Here is an 18742-nt window from a genome sequence, read left to right on the forward strand (position 1 = left end):
GCGCTTTTCCGCGGCGCTGCAGCTCTTTCGGTTCCCGAGATAGCCGTTGGCAGTTTCCAAAATGTTGAAATAGTCAACATTTTACCTTTGGTGACCTCTGGTGACCTGACCTTTGACCTGACCAAAAAATGACCGAAATGTTTTCGTCCTTATTTTGGACGTTCTGTCGATTGCCGCTTACCGCGTGTCGCTACGTGGCCCAGGAGCCGAGTTAGAAGAGGGGGTGTTGTGTTCAGACACTCCCCCCCCCCCCCCGGCCCGGCGCGGAATCTCAGAGCACTGGCCCGGCGCGGGTTAAGTGACCTTGGTCTGAAATTTTCACAACATGAGATATTTGCGAAAACTCGCAGGAGGTGTTGACCCTCCCCCCCCCCCCCCCAGCAGGGCGCGGGTTAAATATACCCGATCAATCTGAAACTTCACAGGTATTTGATCATCGTTTTACACCATATTTCGGCCTCCGCTCGTTTAAATATTCACTTTCAAATGCTACCTACAAATAAGGACACCTTAGGCACCGCTTTACCCGCCGGCCTCTGGTTAAATTGTTTTCAGAATGTGCCGCCGAGTTGAAAAAGATGCTTGTAAAATGCAATGCTCTGCCCATGGGCCGAACAATCTCGAGTCTGTCGTGATCCAAACAAACACGTGTGACGTGGGCCAGGGGACGCTGTGACGATAGCTGGACCGACTGGTTGGGGACTCCCCGGCCCTGGTTCTTCCCCGCGGGGTGATCTGTATACTGTATACATAAACAATCTTCCCTTGCAGCTTGCTCATGGTATCGGCACTGGTGCAGTCGCGCATGATTCAGCGGGCCCCTTATCGGTGCTGCAAAGCCCCCCGCCTTCCTGGGGCCGGCTCAGAGCCTCAGTGGTGTCTTCGGCCGGCGGTCAGCGAATTCCGATCTCCTCGGCTCCTCGCCTGTCGGCCAGAGAAGAGTCGACGGCAGGAGCTGGGGCTCAGACCGAGCTGCTTGCTGTCTGCTGAAGTGCTGACATCTCTCTGTCCTCTGACGCTACAGCCCAGCCAGTGCCGGCAAAAGACGCAGACGTTCAGCAGAAGGAGCCCGTCAGGAGACATCGCCGTGCCATCAGGAGCCGCCGCCGTGTCACCCGCCGGACACCCAGCTCACGTCGAGGACAGAGTGCCGATAGTGATCGAAGACCAGCGGCGCAGAGCGTCTGACGATGTTTGGCGGAGCTGCGCTGGTCGGAGCTGTCCTGTCCACGACCAGGCTCGGCCCGCTGGCCGTGGCACAGGCGAGGGGCCAGGTGCCGACGCCCGTTCGCCAGATGAAGTGTTGTCAGGCAGAGCCCGACTGGGTGACACCAGTCAGCCTGACCTGTACCTGCACACGTGATACAAAGGTGAGACGCGCGTTATTAGCACAAAGTTCTGCGATGTGGGAGTATATAGGTACCCATTATGTTAGCCGACAATGTTCAGTCAGACAGTGCTCCTAGGTATGCATCGACCACTAAACCTACCCTTATTTTTCAGATTCAGCTCCATAAGGACGACATCCCGGGCTCTGTACTAAGGATCGCCATTTCTAACATGGGTGATGTAGAAATCCACGCACGAGCAATCTTCGCCCTGTCGAGTCTGACCAGTTTGACCATCGGACGCAGTAAATCGGTGAGGGTTGTCGGCGACGGACTGGCCCTGAGTGAAGACTCCCCACTGAAGCTGCTGGAAATGTCGACAATCGACACCGTCAGGATGAATGGCAACTCGCTGTCGCGACACTGGGATGCCGCCTCGACGATTAAGTTACGGAACATTTCGAGTTTAACGTTCTCAGAAAATGCCTTCAGTCATGAGTCGACCTCCAAGGGCCCTGTCGTTGAGATAGCTGATATAGGCGAGTTTTCTTCTAACGGTGCCTTTTCAGGACCAGTCGCAATGCTCACTCTGAAAGAGGTAAAAGATGCCTTGACCTGCTCACCGAAGACATTTGGTAAACGCATCCGGCACCTGAAGCTAGAGCGCGTAACGATATCAGAGGTGGAGAGAGGATGTTTTGCAGGAGGCGGCCACAGCGCACTCGTAAGCCTTTCGATCCAGTCTTGCGCGTTAACCAACATACGCTTGTCAGCGATCCTAGGCGAATTGGAGCGGCTGGATGTCAAAAACAGTTATATCAGGAGCATTGCCGAGAGCGCAATCAACGTCACCGTGTCTAGCGCGAGTATCACCGACTCGACGGTAGCCCACCTGGCGCGGAGCGGTCTGCAGATCTGGGCGCGGCACTCGATCAGTATCAGCGGCCTCTGGGTGAACCGTCTAGAGCGGGGAGCGCTGAAGGAGCTGCGGGCCGCCGGCGGCGACTCGGCCACCGCGGCGCTCCGTCTGAGTCGGCTGACGGTCGCCCACGCCGACCCCGGCTCTCTGCAGCTGCACCCGTCCGTGGAGCCGTGCGTGTCGGCTCTGGAGGTCGGCAACGAACGGCCGCGGCCCTGTCCCGCGGAGTCGATGGTGCGGCGACTGGTGGACAGCGACTCCCGCCGACCGCTCTCGGCGGCTGAGCAGCTGGTGCTGCGCCAGCTGCAGCGGCCCGACAGCTGCCCGGCCGACCAGCCCGGGCCGGCCGGCTCCGACTGCGAGGGCGTCCGCTCGGCCGTCTCTGGGGTGGCAGCGGCCGCCGCGGCGCTGGCGCTCCTGTCTTTGGCACTGGTGGTCGTGATCGCCCTGCTGGTAGCCGGCCGACGCCGTCCGTTTGATGGCAAGACGATGCGGTCGGCGGTCGGCACCAAGAAGCGCGGGCTCGGTACCGCTGCGGCGGGGGCACTGAACGGCGGAGCAGGGTCGGCCGCCAGCTCCCTCTGCCACGACACGACAGTCGAGTTCGGCTACAGCTCAGTTCAATGCCGACCCACAGCGGCGGTGGGCGTTCCCGCCTCCGCCGGCGACTGGGACCCGTATTCCGAGGTCACTCCTCCTTGCGTCTCCACCGGCGGCCGCGATCTGTACTCCGAAGTCACTCTGCCACTGTCCGAGCGGAAACGGCAGCGCTCCGGCACCCAGTCGCCGTTGACTGAGGACGATCAGCCGTCAGCCCCACCTGTGCCGCCAATAACTCTGGAGCGGCTGAGGCCACTCACCGACGCAACTCACCGGTCACCAGTCGTAGGCTGAAACGGAGGCGGGTCCCCGGAGGTCAGAGACCAGGGTTGAACTGACGCCCAAGCGTCAGTATGTTTTTATGAACTCGGCAAGAGAAAAGTGGCATAACCTCGCAATACCAGGAATGACGAAGCACTGTTGCGTAAATGATATTCATTTGCACAACGTTAACACTGCTGCTGTCGGATGAAGGGCTCATAAAGACCGACGATGGCTGTCATGTCGTCGGATTTTGGCACTCAGCTAATCAGACTGCTTAACCATCGGGGTATTCAGCTACCAACTAGACCACTTGCCAGTATGGTATGCAAGGTACGTTTCAGCATGGTGCTTTTCAAGGCGTGCGACACATATGTACGCACTTGGTCGGTATTGTATATCTTTTAATTCACGGTCTAGCGACAACAAAGTTTTTTTTATAGCTTTTGTTACCCTGCTGTAGTCAGTAACAACAACAGATTGTGGCATGACTGTATGAGAGTTCCCTACATATTATTAGCCTGGAAAGGCTAACTAATAAACGGCAATGCGTGAATAAACAACACCATCGCAACAAATACGGCTTTGTAATGCATACATACTCGCATGAAGCATGGCTCCAAGTACTAAAACAAGCCTCGCATGTTATTAGCTTTATTTGACAATACATTGTGCAATGTGCATAAGACTAATAAATGAACACATTCTCAAACAAAATCGAGCTTTATCGCATCAGCGCCTCACACAGCTGGTTGCGGTAACTTACCACAGCGTGTTTACGACGGACGACACGCAGTTTACGACGTTGGAACTCGAGCGCAATTGGGGGCACATGCCAAACGCAAAAGTATAATTCTCATACCGGCGACACGTTATTCGGTATGTACAGGTAGGTACAGTGCTCGAATAAAACTAATAAGATCTACATATATATCGAGTTACGAGCACAATAAAAAACAGGTACGCATATTAACAAAGGAAACAACATTCTGCCTTATACATATGCCCACCCATGCGGATATCTCCAGCGCACTGCCTCCAGCCGCGGAGCCGCTGGACGCCCGGGTATTGGAATAGATGACGCCATGATACACACGCCAGCGCTAACTCCCGCCGACAATACCCGAGCAAACGGCTGACGGCGCATAAAACGGGCGCGTATAAAACTAAGCTCTCGGGTTTGGTAGTATGTATCGCGCAGTATCCGTCGCCGCTGCCGGCTATCTGTACAGGAAAGACATGCACTCATGTACCGCGTGACACAGTCAGCAGGACTCCACACATTCTCTGAGACTCCGCGGACTCTCAGAGAACAGACGGCAGACCCCCGCCGCGGGCATCTGGTGAGGTGCCGCGTCCACCAGCGGCGGCGGTCCGACTCAGCCGAGAGACTCAGCTAAGGCGGGCCGACGGCTGGTGTCAACAAATCGAGGGCATCCCCGCGCGCCGGCCAGTCAACAGAGTCGGGGCTCCACTCACTGCCGCTCGGAACATAAACTGCAACTAGCGAGCCCTGTCCGTGAGGGTGCCATCCCCACACTCCCTTCCTCTCCCCCTCTCCATCCCTCCCTCTGCCTCTCACACCGCTCCAGTGGCGCCGGTGGTCAGGCGCGCGTGCTGCTCCAGTATTTTCCGTCCGAGCATGGTGTTGTGTGCGCGCAGGGCCTGGATGCAGTCGGCTTGGCGGCGCAGCAGGTGCACCGTATAGGCCGCGTCGTCTTTGGCCGAGCGCCGGCCGGCCCTGGTCGTCGGTCGCAGCTCGGGGTCCTCGTCAGCCACGTCGGGCGGGGCGCGCGCCGCGTTAAAACGCACCACGATGCCTGCAGCGCAGCGGACGTCAGTATGGCGTCAGTACTGTCAGTGTGGCGACAGTATCAGTATGGCACCAGTATTGCATGGCTGACAATACAGCGTGACAGCTGTGACAGCCAGCACGGCGTCAGGGTAGCTGTCAGCATAGCAGCTATACTGTTGTCAGTACAGCATCAAAATTAGCAATAACACGGAACAAATAGTGCATGGACGCGTTTCGATTATTAAATCTTCATCAGCATGACATAATCACAGAGAAAACAAGATATAGCACACAAACATTCGAGCTCGTCACAGTGCAATCGTCTTGATTTTAAAAATTCATGCATATGACATATTCGCTACTAATCCACCTGTAGGAGAATATCCACGAAAAATGATAGCAAAATAGATCACTGACATACATATGACACATGGATAACAACAAATTTGTACAGAACGATCATGAACAAGTAGGTACTAATACAAACTAATGACGCGTCTTCTTTAAACTATACATCGCCGCTGGTTTTGCCCATTTCATCGAACCCACCCTAATATTATTCGTTTCGTTCATTGCTATAAATGCCGCCTCTGTCGCCTTCCGATTGTCTTTGTTTTTACATAATGCTATAATTTCCGCCCCGCCCCATCTTGGTAAATGATGTGTTTTCTGAGCATGAATTACTACCGCGCTATGTTCTGCGTTGTTTCGCATGTCCCGCTTATGTTCCTTTAATCTAACGTCTAAGCCCCTCCCGGTTTCCCCTATATATGATTTGTCACAAGAACCACAAGGAATCTTATACACTAAACTTTTTTCTTCTCCATTTCTTTTTGTGTGGTTTTTTAGTATATCCCCTACCTTTGTTCCCGAAGAGAAAGCGATTTTAAATCCAGTCATTTCAATCTGTTTCGCTATCATCTCGGCTGGTTTCGAATTGGGAAGTGTTATATATCGTTCGGTTTTCTTCGTCTTTGTTGTCGCGCTTCGCTTTCGAATATTGATAGCTTTTCTTTTCAAGTTGACTAGAAATCCTTTGGGGTACTTTAACTTCGTGAACGATGCCATGATGTGCTGAATCTCTTCATCTATAAACTCTTCACTACAAATGCGATACGCTCTAAGGAAAAACCCCAAAACAATCCCACTTTTAACCCGATCATTGTGTCCAGAATAGAAATGTACGTACGACTCTTTGTTTGTAGGCTTTCGATACACTTTAAATTTTGGCTGACTTCCACGTATGATCACAGTATCAAGAAATGCAATCGTCCCGTTGCTTTCTTTCTCAAGTGTAAACTGAATCTTTTCCTCTACCGAGTTAAGTCTATCAAGTTTGTCCTCTAAGTTCGTTTCTTTTGGCACTACTACGAGGATATCGTCAACATAACGCAACCAAATTACGTTACTGCCCATGATGCCCTGATAATGGTGCTTTTCGAGCCACTCCATGTACAAACATGCCGCCACCGGACTCAGTGGTGACCCCATGGCTAGTCCCCTATGTTGACTATACTCATCCGACTGAAATTGAAATCCCCCAAAGTTAAGGCACATTGCAAGTAATTTCAAATAGTCATCTTTTGGCACAGGTAACTGTTCGGAGTCCATATTCGCTACTACAGATTTGATCGCCTCTAACGCACCGTCTACCGAAACGTTGGTAAACAAAGACTTCACATCGAAACTAGCCAGGAACTTATCTGATAAGTCCATGTCCTTGATCTTGTCCATGAGATCCTCAGTGTTGCGGAGATGTGCGTCACTGATCGTGCCCAACGTGCTTGAAAGAGGCCTGGCCAAGACCTTCGCGAGTCGGTGTGGAGCACTGCCGATCCCTGACGTTATCGGTCGCATCGGAACATTCGTTTTGTGTAGCTTCGGGAGACCGCGCATTCGTGGTGCAGCAGGCGCCTCTTCTAGCAGATGGAGAAGATTTTTCCCTTTTTCGGATTTCTTGAGTACCTGTCTTGCTTCTTGATTGAACTTCTTACTAATTTTGTCCGTGTATCCCGAAGGTTTCTTTTCGTATGTTTCAGTGTCTTGGAGTAGGTCATTCATTTTCTTTGTGTAGTCATCGATGTCCATAATCACCAATCCACCTCCCTTATCTGCCTGGGTGACAATCACGGACGAATCCTTGGCTAATCTTCTCAACGCTTCCATGTATCTCCTTGGCAACTTATCAGCCTCCTTATCAGCTAGAGCTTTACAGCATAACAGCACGCCTTGAATAAAACCCTTTTCTACATCTTCATCGTTCCATCTAGTGTTGCGACGAACATGATCCACATATTGATTTTTGTCCTTCCCCGTATCAAACTTTACTCCGAGGGCTAGTGCTTCTTTTTCGTTGTCATTCAGTGCTCGTGATGATAGGTTCGTGACGATTTCTACATTTCCAGCTTCCTTCCATGGGCTGTTGTCGCACAAAGTCTTCAGTTTTCGTTTGAGTTTCGTCTGCTGTTTGTCGTTGAAGTTCTTCAGTTTCGTTCGTAGCTCAGTCGATATCGGCACTCCTTTCAATTCATCTCGTAGAATGTATATCTTGTCCCTTATCTCTGAGCACGCTTCTTCTAAAAAGCTACGGGCAGTTGTGCTAAATGGATGATCTTTACTCTTAAGTTGTTCAGGAGCCGATTTCGGCTCCTATTGTCTATTGCCGAAATCGGCTCCTGAACAACTTAAGAGTAAAGATCATCCATTTAGCACAACTGCCCGTAGCTTTTTAGAAGAAGCGTGCTCAGAGATAAGGGACAAGATATACATTCTACGAGATGAATTGAAAGGAGTGCCGATATCGACTGAGCTACGAACGAAACTGAAGAACTTCAACGACAAACAGCAGACGAAACTCAAACGAAAACTGAAGACTTTGTGCGACAACAGCCCATGGAAGGAAGCTGGAAATGTAGAAATCGTCACGAACCTATCATCACGAGCACTGAATGACAACGAAAAAGAAGCACTAGCCCTCGGAGTAAAGTTTGATACGGGGAAGGACAAAAATCAATATGTGGATCATGTTCGTCGCAACACTAGATGGAACGATGAAGATGTAGAAAAGGGTTTTATTCAAGGCGTGCTGTTATGCTGTAAAGCTCTAGCTGATAAGGAGGCTGATAAGTTGCCAAGGAGATACATGGAAGCGTTGAGAAGATTAGCCAAGGATTCGTCCGTGATTGTCACCCAGGCAGATAAGGGAGGTGGATTGGTGATTATGGACATCGATGACTACACAAAGAAAATGAATGACCTACTCCAAGACACTGAAACATACGAAAAGAAACCTTCGGGATACACGGACAAAATTAGTAAGAAGTTCAATCAAGAAGCAAGACAGGTACTCAAGAAATCCGAAAAAGGGAAAAATCTTCTCCATCTGCTAGAAGAGGCGCCTGCTGCACCACGAATGCGCGGTCTCCCGAAGCTACACAAAACGAATGTTCCGATGCGACCGATAACGTCAGGGATCGGCAGTGCTCCACACCGACTCGCGAAGGTCTTGGCCAGGCCTCTTTCAAGCACGTTGGGCACGATCAGTGACGCACATCTCCGCAACACTGAGGATCTCATGGACAAGATCAAGGACATGGACTTATCAGATAAGTTCCTGGCTAGTTTCGATGTGAAGTCTTTGTTTACCAACGTTTCGGTAGACGGTGCGTTAGAGGCGATCAAATCTGTAGTAGCGAATATGGACTCCGAACAGTTACCTGTGCCAAAAGATGACTATTTGAAATTACTTGCAATGTGCCTTAACTTTGGGGGATTTCAATTTCAGTCGGATGAGTATAGTCAACATAGGGGACTAGCCATGGGGTCACCACTGAGTCCGGTGGCGGCATGTTTGTACATGGAGTGGCTCGAAAAGCACCATTATCAGGGCATCATGGGCCAAATTTCCAAAAGTGGATAGATATACTGTATACCGATCTGCCTGAACATTACCCTACGGCTAGAGTCCAAGTAAACGGCTTTTTGTCTGAGCCGTATGTGATTAAAAGGGGGCTACGGCAAGGCTGCCCACTGAGTTGTTACCTGTTTTTGTTGTGTATAGAGCCCCTCATTCGCACATTACGAAATAACGATGAGGTCAAGGGGGTGGACCTGTCGGGCTCCATCACTGTGAAGGTTACAGCTTACGCTGATGATCTTACGATATTTTTGGACGGAACAACGAACTCACTCAGACAGTGTATAGCGACCTTCGATAGTTTTGAAGCAGTGTCGGGATTGAAGTTAAATAAACATAAAACCCACTGCACGTGGATTGGCAATGAATCACAGACAAAAGACTTCATTTGCGAAGAAATTGGCTTGAAATGGACGAGGGAGCCGATCGAGATTTTAGGCTTGCTAATTGATACCGAACTCCAGGAGGATATCTTGCAGAAAAATTATACAAATAAGATTGATAAATTGCAACAACGTCTTAACCCGTGGCTGCAAAGAGGATTGACGCCATATGGCAAGATCCATTTGGTCAAATCTGTCGCATTGTCGCAATTAATTTACGTAATGTCTGTACTCCCACAACCAAGAGCCGATATGATCAAACGTATAGACGATATTATTTTCCAGTTCATTTGGAGCAAGAAAAGAGCTAGGGTTAAGAAAGAAGTTCTCAAAATGGAATACAAAAAAGGAGGCCTAAAGGTGCCAGATGTTTTGACGGTAGTAAAAAGTCTGAAGATTGGATGGGTCAAACGATATCTCGACAAAGATAATGTTTCTAGTTGGAAAAAGGTTATAAGCCCAGTTTTGACGGTTAACGGCGATGTCAGTATATTCCAATGCAACCCTGACCTAAGACAGGTACAGGGGCGCGTGAGTAATAGTTTTTGGAGAGAAACCGTATTAGCCTGGCGAGAAGTAGCTACAAAAGAATCCCTAACAGCTGGCGATGTGCTTAATGAAGTGATATGGTTCAATAGAAATATACGAATAGAGAAAATTCAGGGGATAAGGAGAAGTGTATACATTGCTAAGGGAATGGTCAAAGTGAGCGATTTGTACGATTACGATAGACATCGAATGTTGTCTGCAAATGAGTTGGCATTAAAGTACGACTTACACCCATTACCATGTCAATCGTTGATTAGGACAATCCCCGAGAATTGGCGTGAACTGCTGAACGTAGAGGAGCCTATCACAAGGGTCAGAAATAAGGTCACGCAAGAACTATTAGAAACAAAGAAAGTAGTAAGATGGGCGTATCTGAAAATTATCAGAGAAAATCAGGCGAAGCCGATTGCATGCATTAAGTGGCAGGAAGAACTGGGGTTACCAGCAACTTATGATTGGGATAGAGCATTTAACTTTGTGTACGCAATTAGTGAAGATCGAAAGTTAAGATGGTTGCAATATCAGTGTTTACATCGTTTCTTACCCACGAATAAGCGTCTGTATATGTATGGCCTAATTGAAACAAACAAGTGTCGGAGTTGTCCAATGTATCAAGAATCTATTGGACATCTTTTTTGGCATTGTCAGGTAGTGGCGAGTTTCTGGCGTCAGTTGAAGGACAGATTCAGGGTAAGAGAGGAGCTGTCTCTACAACAGATAATATGCGGGGTCGAAGGCGAAGCTCACTTTGTTGATCGCTTAAATCTACTGATTTTGGTAGCCAAACAGTATATTTGGAATTGTAGAGTTAGTAACCGACCGGTAACCTTCCAGACCTTTATCAGCACGCTGCAACAGTACAGTCTTATGGAAAAGCATGTGGCGCAAATAAATGACAAAATGGATAGATATGATGCCCTGTGGAGGGTCACGAATGCCGTTATTAGTTGATCCGAATGCTTACGTATGTCGTCACTTTTATTTGGGTTCGTTTGATTATTTTTTTCTTTTCTTTTTTGCTTTGTTTGGTTTTGTGTTTTGTGTTTTTTGTTAAAAGGTCTGTTAGTAAAGCTGTTAAGCTATGTGTGTCATATTATGTTGTAATTTTGTATGTAATGTTTGTGTGCGTTTGTTTTGCGTGGTTAATGGTGGTCAAATGATCAAATAAATGGCTAGAAGTTAAAAAAAAAAAAAAGACTCGAACAAAAACGGCGCACGGCCGCGCCGCCGTTGTCACCGTCCCGGGCCTGTCAGAGTCCAGCGCCGCCGCGCCGCAGCCGGCCCAGTCGCGGTGCGTCGGTCTCGACTCAACCTTGTGGGGACATTTGGCCTGTCGTCGTGCCGCGTAGTGTCGCGTCGGCGTGCGTCGAGGCCAGGTGTGCTCCGTGCTGTGCCGTGTCGTGCAGTCAGTGGTGTCGGACCGTGCTAAACTGAAACTGTGTTAAAACCACCAGTGAGCAGTGAAAAAAAAAGGCATCATGGGCAGTAACGTAATTTGGTTGCGTTATGTTGACGATATCCTCGTAGTAGTGCCAAAAGAAACGAACTTAGAGGACAAACTTGATAGACTTAACTCGGTAGAGGAAAAGATTCAGTTTACACTTGAGAAAGAAAGCAACGGGACGATTGCATTTCTTGATACTGTGATCATACGTGGAAGTCAGCCAAAATTTAAAGTGTATCGAAAGCCTACAAACAAAGAGTCGTACGTACATTTCTATTCTGGACACAATGATCGGGTTAAAAGTGGGATTGTTTTGGGGTTTTTCCTTAGAGCGTATCGCATTTGTAGTGAAGAGTTTATAGATGAAGAGATTCAGCACATCATGGCATCGTTCACGAAGTTAAAGTACCCCAAAGGATTTCTAGTCAACTTGAAAAGAAAAGCTATCAATATTCGAAAGCGAAGCGCGACAACAAAGACGAAGAAAACCGAACGATATATAACACTTCCCAATTCGAAACCAGCCGAGATGATAGCGAAACAGATTGAAATGACTGGATTTAAAATCGCTTTCTCTTCGGGAACAAAGGTAGGGGATATACTAAAAAACCACACAAAAAGAAATGGAGAAGAAAAAAGTTTAGTGTATAAGATTCCTTGTGGTTCTTGTGACAAATCATATATAGGGGAAACCGGGAGGGGCTTAGACGTTAGATTAAAGGAACATAAGCGGGACATGCGAAACAACGCAGAACATAGCGCGGTAGTAATTCATGCTCAGAAAACACATCATTTACCAAGATGGGGCGGGGCGGAAATTATAGCATTATGTAAAAACAAAGACAATCGGAAGGCGACAGAGGCGGCATTTATAGCAATGAACGAAACGATTAATATTAGGGTGGGTTCGATGAAATGGGCAAAACCAGCGGCGATGTATAGTTTAAAGAAGACGCGTCATTAGTTTGTATTAGTACCTACTTGTTCATGATCGTTCTGTACAAATTTGTTGTTATCCATGTGTCATATGTATGTCAGTGATCTATTTTGCTATCATTTTTCGTGGATATTCTCCTACAGGTGGATTAGTAGCGAATATGTCATATGCATGAATTTTTAAAATCAAGACGATTGCACTGTGACGAGCTCGAATGTTTGTGTGCTATATCTTGTTTTCTCTGTGATTATGTCATGCTGATGAAGATTTAATAATCGAAACGCGTCCATGCACTATTTGTTCCGTGTTTTTCTACTTGTCTCTATCCATATACAAAATTAGCAATATACTATAGCGCCAATAGCGTCAATGTAACTTCAGTATAGCCCGGCAATGCATGGTCAGTGGACAATGTAGCATCAGTATAACTGACAGAACGGAGTGAGTAGGTATGGCCGACAGGACTGCATCAATATGGCTGACCGAACAGATTAGGTATAGTGGCCATAGAGCGTCCGAGTTATCATCAGAGCGGGACAGTAGGAGGTCGAGGGGGAGGGGAAACGAGGGGTACATGCCGGGACCGACTGCATGGCAGCGGAAGTGGTGGTATGTTCACTGACACATGACGGGAAGTGGCTAGCTATCGTTACAACCAACCAACAGCGCATAGGCTGCACAGGCTGTAGTGAGTCAGCTCAAGCTGCCGCCAGCTCACTGCTCCGAGCAGATACGGCCGCCGCTGTATCTATGCATAGCTCATGAGGAAAATGTGTGTCAAGTGACACAGTCATCACTGAAGTAGCATCGCTTCAGCAAATTATCGCTCGACTTAAAACTTAAACAAACATATCAAAACTCGGATAAAGAAAAACATTAAAACACATTACACCTGTGCACAATATGCATCAGCAGTGCTTGTAACCCCTCGGGACTGACTTCACGACATACTGAGACGCTGGATAAAGGAACATCTGGAGCATAAGTAGTCGCCAGGCAGGATCATGGTGTAATCATACACACTGTTTCTGGAGCACACACCGATATCACCGCGGCTACTCAAACTCCTCGCCGGTTACTCACGCAGGTAGTGGATGAGGACGGGCATCAGCGCAATGAACTCGAAAGCCACCAGCAGTTGTACGTAGTGGAAGGCGGAGAGCGGCCAGCGGCTGGGGTATGGGTCCGGCTCGGGGCCCGGTGACGGAGGCGCCTCTCGCAGCACCAGACAGAGACCCAGCAGCAGAGAGTTCCCTGGTGGAGGGCACGGGTCGGTCAGTGATGACAGAGACGGGTCCAGTAGCAGCGAGCTGCCTGGTGAGGGGGCGGGTCAGTCGCCGTAAAGGTAAACGGTAACGGACCAGTTCGGCAATAGACCAGTCTGGGTACAGCCGGTAGGTAACGGACTAAGAGTTGGGGACCAGGTGATGGCCCAGTAAGAAGTACAGATCACCGAGTCATGGCCACCCAAGAGCTGTAACTCTGCATGAAAGGCAAACTTTTTTCATAACACATATCCGACATGTCTCTCAGGAACGGCATACCGAACTTTGATTGTCAAACCATCGCCATCTATAGGGCATACCAGAGAACAAGCAGCCACCCACGATCAGTGTGGTGGTATCCATACTGACCACCTGAGAACCAATAACTTACTGATGAAACGGAGACAAACCGAATCCATCACCACTGTTTCCATCGCATCAGCAGAGTGTAACTCAACCCATACGTCCGCGAGAGGGTACAACAGACCGCTCCCTCGCCCATGACCACGTCACCCCCACACAGCGACAGTCCAGTCCGATGAAGCCGCGTTCAACCAAACTGATGGGAAGGTCACACCGGCGTGTGATCACTCACCGACTGAATAGACAACGAACGGGAACTTCCTGTGCAGGCGGGAGGCCCGGTGGAACTCCGAGTACCCGCTGATGTACGAGTCAAAGTGCAGCCGGTGCAGAATGTAGTGCAGAATCTGCAACATGGAGAACACTGTCAAGGAACCGGTCAGAATCGGACGTTCGCGCAAAATATGCACACCCAGGCACACCTTTCGACATCTGTTATTCAAAATTTGCATTGCCTACAGCTAGACATATCGTCGCTAGTACGGATAACAGCAACATATGTAGCTACAGCAACAGCTAAAGATGAGCAAGAAGTCCTACCATAACTTTCATTGTTTTTTTTTTTTTTTTTTTGAACTGCTAACAATAAACACGACTGAATGCACATGTGTGTAAAATTCACGCAGGGGGCCAGCCGCCACCTGCCGCCCGGTCCACCTACCGCGCTGGCCAGCCAGGCGGCGATGTGGAGCAGAGTCTGTAGTGTGTACGTCTGAAGGGGACAGTTGTCGTACTTGCAGAAGAACGGGAACGGCAGCAGTAGCACGGCCAGTAGCAGCCCCACCTGGCGGAGAGCAGAGTGGCGTACGTCGGAGAGAGCGGGCGGAGAGAGAGAGAGAGAGAGCAGAGTGGTACAGAGCGGTATACAGAAACGGGGGAGCGGCACAGAGAAGATACAGCGCAGGCAGCATAACAGGGCGGCCGATTGCGTGCCTATCGATAACGTAAACCTAAGCACTGATCGAGAAGCGAACAAAGGACAGCGTATGTTCATAGAAACACAGTGGACAAGGGGAGTGATTGAAGCGCTGTTCTGACATCACATGTCAGGTTCAATGACAGTGTGAGCGATGACGAATAAAATATATCACGCACCAAAGCGTACTCAAGGGGTGAATTCTAAGTTACGTTTAGTGCGCAAAAGAAAAAAAAACATCAAGGCCAAACCAGCGCAGTGTACCCACACTGACCACGCGCAGGGCAGAGGATAGCTGCATTTTTGTGCACAAACGGTGGGCAGCACCCGGTTAGCGACTGTTGGGCGGAGAGCGAGTATTTGCGGATACTGGACATTGAGCAAGGTCGCTGGGACGAGACGGGGCGGGGATGGGGAACTGATATGGTTAACGTCGCCAGCAAACTTCAACGCGAGGCGACCCCCCACCCCCACCCCACCCCCTCCCCCCACTGGCTGTTGTGCGAGTTGAAACACCAGCAGCCGCGGTGGTGACGGTCAGTAGAGCCGGAAAGGCACGAGCAAGGGAGAGAGGGTGCTATCAAATATCCCGTTCTTTTTTTTTGCACTTCCATAGACCTCTGTATACCTATGGCTTCACCAACCACTACACTTTCTCTATTCCGATTCGTAATCGAGCGTCTAGTTGGAGCAATGCGTTCACAGCCAAGCACTAAGGTTGGAACTAGCACGTGACTAGGTACCACGTGGAGAGCAGTCCACCAGAATCCTGCAGTCTCACCAGGACATCACAGCAAATAAAGCGGCACTTCAGACAGCTAGCTCATCCATCAGGCGTTTGTCGTAAGAGAAATAGGACAGATCAAACATTGTCAGTCTCAGATCAAACAATGCATTAAAAAGTAAACACATCAACTGCCATAACCCACGACACCACATCAAAACAATACAACAGACATGAAACAACACACTGTTACCGGCAAACAAATCAAGACATCAAATAGCGCACCAAACACCACCATCAGCACACCAGACACCCCACTCTACGGCCATCTCTTAGCCCCCCCCCCCCTATTCACTCACCAATATGGTCATGTGTACGGCGATATAGGGAGCCACGCGAATCGGCCGGAACATGGGCTCCAGGTCGGAGACGACCGAGTGGCGCGAGGGCACGTCCTCGGAGGCCACCAGGCTCTCAGCGTCTGAGCGAACCATGCTGGCGGCCGAGCCGATACTGGAGACGAGCTGTTGGTGAAGGGGGGGGGGGCAGGTCACGGCGAGGGAGGGAAGGAGGGAGGGAGGGAGGGAGGGAGGCTAGGGATGGTACAATGAGGGAGTCACGGCGAGTGAAGGACGTTACGGTGGGGGAGGGAGGGAGGGAGGGAGGGAGGGAGGGACGGCACGGTATGTGAGAAAGGTACAGTCCACAGCACAAGTAATGTGTGGTTTCAGTCATGGGTATGTTCTGCTTCTGAAGCCTAGGAACGATTAGCCAGACTGCAACGAGACTTTGAATGTAGGTTACATGTATCTTCACCCTTGCAGCTACAACTTTATCTATTGACGTCTTCTTTTCAATCAGTCCGCATTTAAAAATCGTCGGTCAAAGCCATCCGTTGAGATTGGTAAAACCACACATTACTTTAGCGGTGGGCTGTACGTCACAGCAAGAAAACGGAGGCACGTCACGGCAGGCATGCGAGAAAGGTACGATACGGTACCGCACGCCGCGTCGCGGCGAGGTAGAAGTAGTAACGTAGGTACGTCACAGGAGGCAGCGGAGAAATAAAACGGTACCACGGGCGAGAAAAGCACAGTACGGTACGGTACGGCAGGAGCGAGCGGCGGGTCTGCCACCGGCCGGCCATCTGGCGCACTACGAAGTTCGATACACGCGGACAACAGTCACGTGCGGATGGGAGGGGAGGGGAGGGGAGAGGAGGACTGAGGGGAAGTGATACGAGGGGAGGGGGAGGCGGAGAGGAACAAACGGTGCACAGTGTATCGAACGCTGCTCGCGCTCACACTCTGATAGTAGCTCAAAATAGCAAAATTCATTGGAGTCAATGAGGGTTTGACATGAAGCAATGTTAACACAATATTTTGGTCACACAATATGGTAGGGTAGGTATGTAGCGTGTATGAGAAACTGGAACAGCCACAATCGACTAGGCTCATTCTGCTGCAACAGCAGCCACATGGGCAATTTGCAGGCTAATACTCAACATTGGTTGTGATTGAGCTTAATGGCTCTGATTGCCTTATGTTGAATCTTATGCAAATTCAGTCAATGTGATTCAATTATTTCAGTTATCTCTAAGTCTGAACAACCGCAAAAAGGACAGCAAAACTGATGCCAGCTTTGTAATCAGAGCCCACAAAAACTTAACAGACATGAGACAGCCTTGTGTCCATGTTATAAACTCATCAAAAGTCATCTAAGGTCAGTCTAAAACTGTATTGCTTGGGGGTAAAAAGTACATAACTAATCTGACATGTTTTGGCATAAGAAACACAAAAGTAGGTATCAATATATCTGCTGATTGTTTTATGACAATTTTTGCCAAAGTTACCAACAAAATTAAAGCCACTACGATGTTGTGCCAAAAAAAAGAGTTTTATGTCACCTCATGCTGAAGCATAAAATTTCAGTGTTGGATTATTATTGAGGCAAGCAGCATGTTTACTTTCAGATACCTATTCCAATTTTATATTTCAAACTCCTATTAAGATTCTGTTGTATGGGTAGATGTGTATGATATTCTTTGGTGTTTTCAGCTTGGTGGAATCATGTGTGTCAGGGTGACATCCAAATATAAAAACATTTATGCACTTTCAGCTCTCCTGACCTAGCCTGCTAGAAACATGCAACTATCAGGGCTCAGGGCTGCTAAAACATGATCTTGTCAACCACATTTAATTCATTTTTGAGGACTTGGAAAAGGCTCCATACAGTTTGATACAATACAGTTTTCAGCTTTCAAGTATACAGTTTATAATGGCAATACTGGATACAGTAGAAATTGTGATCTTGAATGAAAGAAACCCAGTCAAGTCATGTGACCTTCAGTTGGAGGCCTGATCATGTTCCATATGCATTTTATATTATTCTGACTTCTAACAATTTTTTTATTCAGGCCTCTCCTATGGGCAACTTGGCATCCCATTTACAGGAGAGCCCCTACTCTTACTCTAGTCCCATCCCAATTCCCCAGGCTACCACTGAGGTGAGAGTCTACCCCACACCTGGTGACATAGCCAGGGACGATGCCCCGCTAGACGGGATGAAACGGGAATCAAACCCAGCAACCCCGACCACGGGTTGACACCTTAACTGACTGCGCCACCAGGACTGCATATTCAGTCATGTCGTATTCAGGCACATAATTCAGTCATTAGCTTAGAGCATGGTCAATGATGTTGACATTAAGGCATGTGTTTCAGTCAAATACTACAGCAAAGCCCTTGTATATTTAAGAGCCACCCATGTTGTGTAAAGAATATTTGTTAAATTTTGTTTCAATCACTGTGGCTACTGTAACTGACTTTAAGAGTGGCGAGACAAATGTGGCGCGTCAGCAGGTAAGTTGTCACCATTCCGCAGTTTTAAGTGGGCTTTAGACATTAGATTGGAACTTACAATGCTCCACAATTACCAACAAATAATTTCATAACAAAATATATTGTAAAAAACATCATAATTATGTGGAACATGCAACTGAGGGCTGAATTTACCTGCTGCTGGTCGTCCTGCGTCGCTGACGTTCGTCTTCTTCCAGCTACCCTTGCAGCATTCAGGGCCATTTGACTGTTTGGAAAACAATGAAAAACCTTAATCTTAAAATGACTAACTAGAGAAACATTCCTAACCAAACCAAGCGGTGAACTGAGTGCTTCTTATAGGGCCTTGAGTGCTTCTGCAACCACTTTTGTTTCTGTGTTGCAAATGCGTAAACCTCACCAAGGTTGCGAGAAATCGACTTCGTTAACAAAATATGGTAGCATGACGTCATGACATGATCAAAGGAAAACAAGGAGATAGAAGCAAGTAATGTACATTTTC

General features: G+C 48.7%; 3 protein-coding genes across 3 annotated transcripts; 2 read left to right on the plus strand and 1 right to left on the minus strand.

Moving 5' to 3' along the window:
• The first annotated feature begins 865 nt into the window (after nucleotides 1-865).
• Nucleotides 866-3820, plus strand: LOC122372175. The gene is made up of 2 exons (XM_043349069.1): nucleotides 866-1370; nucleotides 1504-3820. Exons 1-2 carry the CDS (start codon nucleotides 1191-1193, stop codon nucleotides 3139-3141), a joined length of 1818 nt encoding a protein of 605 aa, XP_043205004.1. The 5' UTR covers nucleotides 866-1190; the 3' UTR covers nucleotides 3142-3820.
• Nucleotides 3749-18631, minus strand: LOC122372177 (transmembrane protein 192-like). Its single transcript, XM_043349072.1, has 6 exons — nucleotides 18415-18631; nucleotides 15760-15924; nucleotides 14422-14544; nucleotides 13993-14107; nucleotides 13216-13386; nucleotides 3749-4928 (listed from the first exon to the last, which is right to left on the minus strand). Exons 1-6 carry the CDS (start codon nucleotides 18481-18483, stop codon nucleotides 4687-4689), a joined length of 885 nt encoding a protein of 294 aa, XP_043205007.1. The 5' UTR covers nucleotides 18484-18631; the 3' UTR covers nucleotides 3749-4686.
• On the plus strand, nucleotides 8702-12519 carry LOC122372176. Its single transcript, XM_043349071.1, has 2 exons — nucleotides 8702-8790; nucleotides 11225-12519. Exons 1-2 carry the CDS (start codon nucleotides 8721-8723, stop codon nucleotides 12157-12159), a joined length of 1005 nt encoding a protein of 334 aa, XP_043205006.1. The 5' UTR covers nucleotides 8702-8720; the 3' UTR covers nucleotides 12160-12519.
• Nucleotides 18632-18742: the final 111 nt, after the last annotated feature.

Source organism: Amphibalanus amphitrite, unplaced genomic scaffold (assembly GCF_019059575.1).
Source record: "Amphibalanus amphitrite isolate SeventyFive unplaced genomic scaffold, NRLGWU_Aamphi_draft 001326F_arrow, whole genome shotgun sequence".
NCBI classification, from domain to species: domain Eukaryota; kingdom Metazoa; phylum Arthropoda; class Thecostraca; order Balanomorpha; family Balanidae; genus Amphibalanus; species Amphibalanus amphitrite.

What these genes read in the sequence shown, in the direction of transcription:
- LOC122372177 (XM_043349072.1), bottom strand. Translation starts at nt 18,483, where the DNA reads ATGGCCCTGAATGCTGCAAGGGTAGCTGGAAGAAGACGAACGTCAGCG. An exon ending in CCGTACACATGACCATATTG is followed by an intron (nt 14,545 to 15,759) that starts GTGAGTGAATAG and finishes GCTCTCCGCCAG; the next exon opens with GTGGGGCTGCTACTGGCCGT. An exon ending in CGTCCTCATCCACTACCTGC is followed by an intron (nt 4,929 to 13,215) that starts GTGAGTAACCGG and finishes GCTGCGCTGCAG; the next exon opens with GCATCGTGGTGCGTTTTAAC.
- LOC122372176 (XM_043349071.1), top strand. Translation starts at nt 8,721, where the DNA reads ATGGGGTCACCACTGAGTCCGGTGGCGGCATGTTTGTACATGGAGTGG. An exon ending in CGAAAAGCACCATTATCAGG is followed by an intron (nt 8,791 to 11,224) that starts GCATCATGGGCC and finishes TGAAAAAAAAAG; the next exon opens with GCATCATGGGCAGTAACGTA.
- LOC122372175 (XM_043349069.1), top strand. Translation starts at nt 1,191, where the DNA reads ATGTTTGGCGGAGCTGCGCTGGTCGGAGCTGTCCTGTCCACGACCAGG. An exon ending in CCTGCACACGTGATACAAAG is followed by an intron (nt 1,371 to 1,503) that starts GTGAGACGCGCG and finishes CTTATTTTTCAG; the next exon opens with ATTCAGCTCCATAAGGACGA.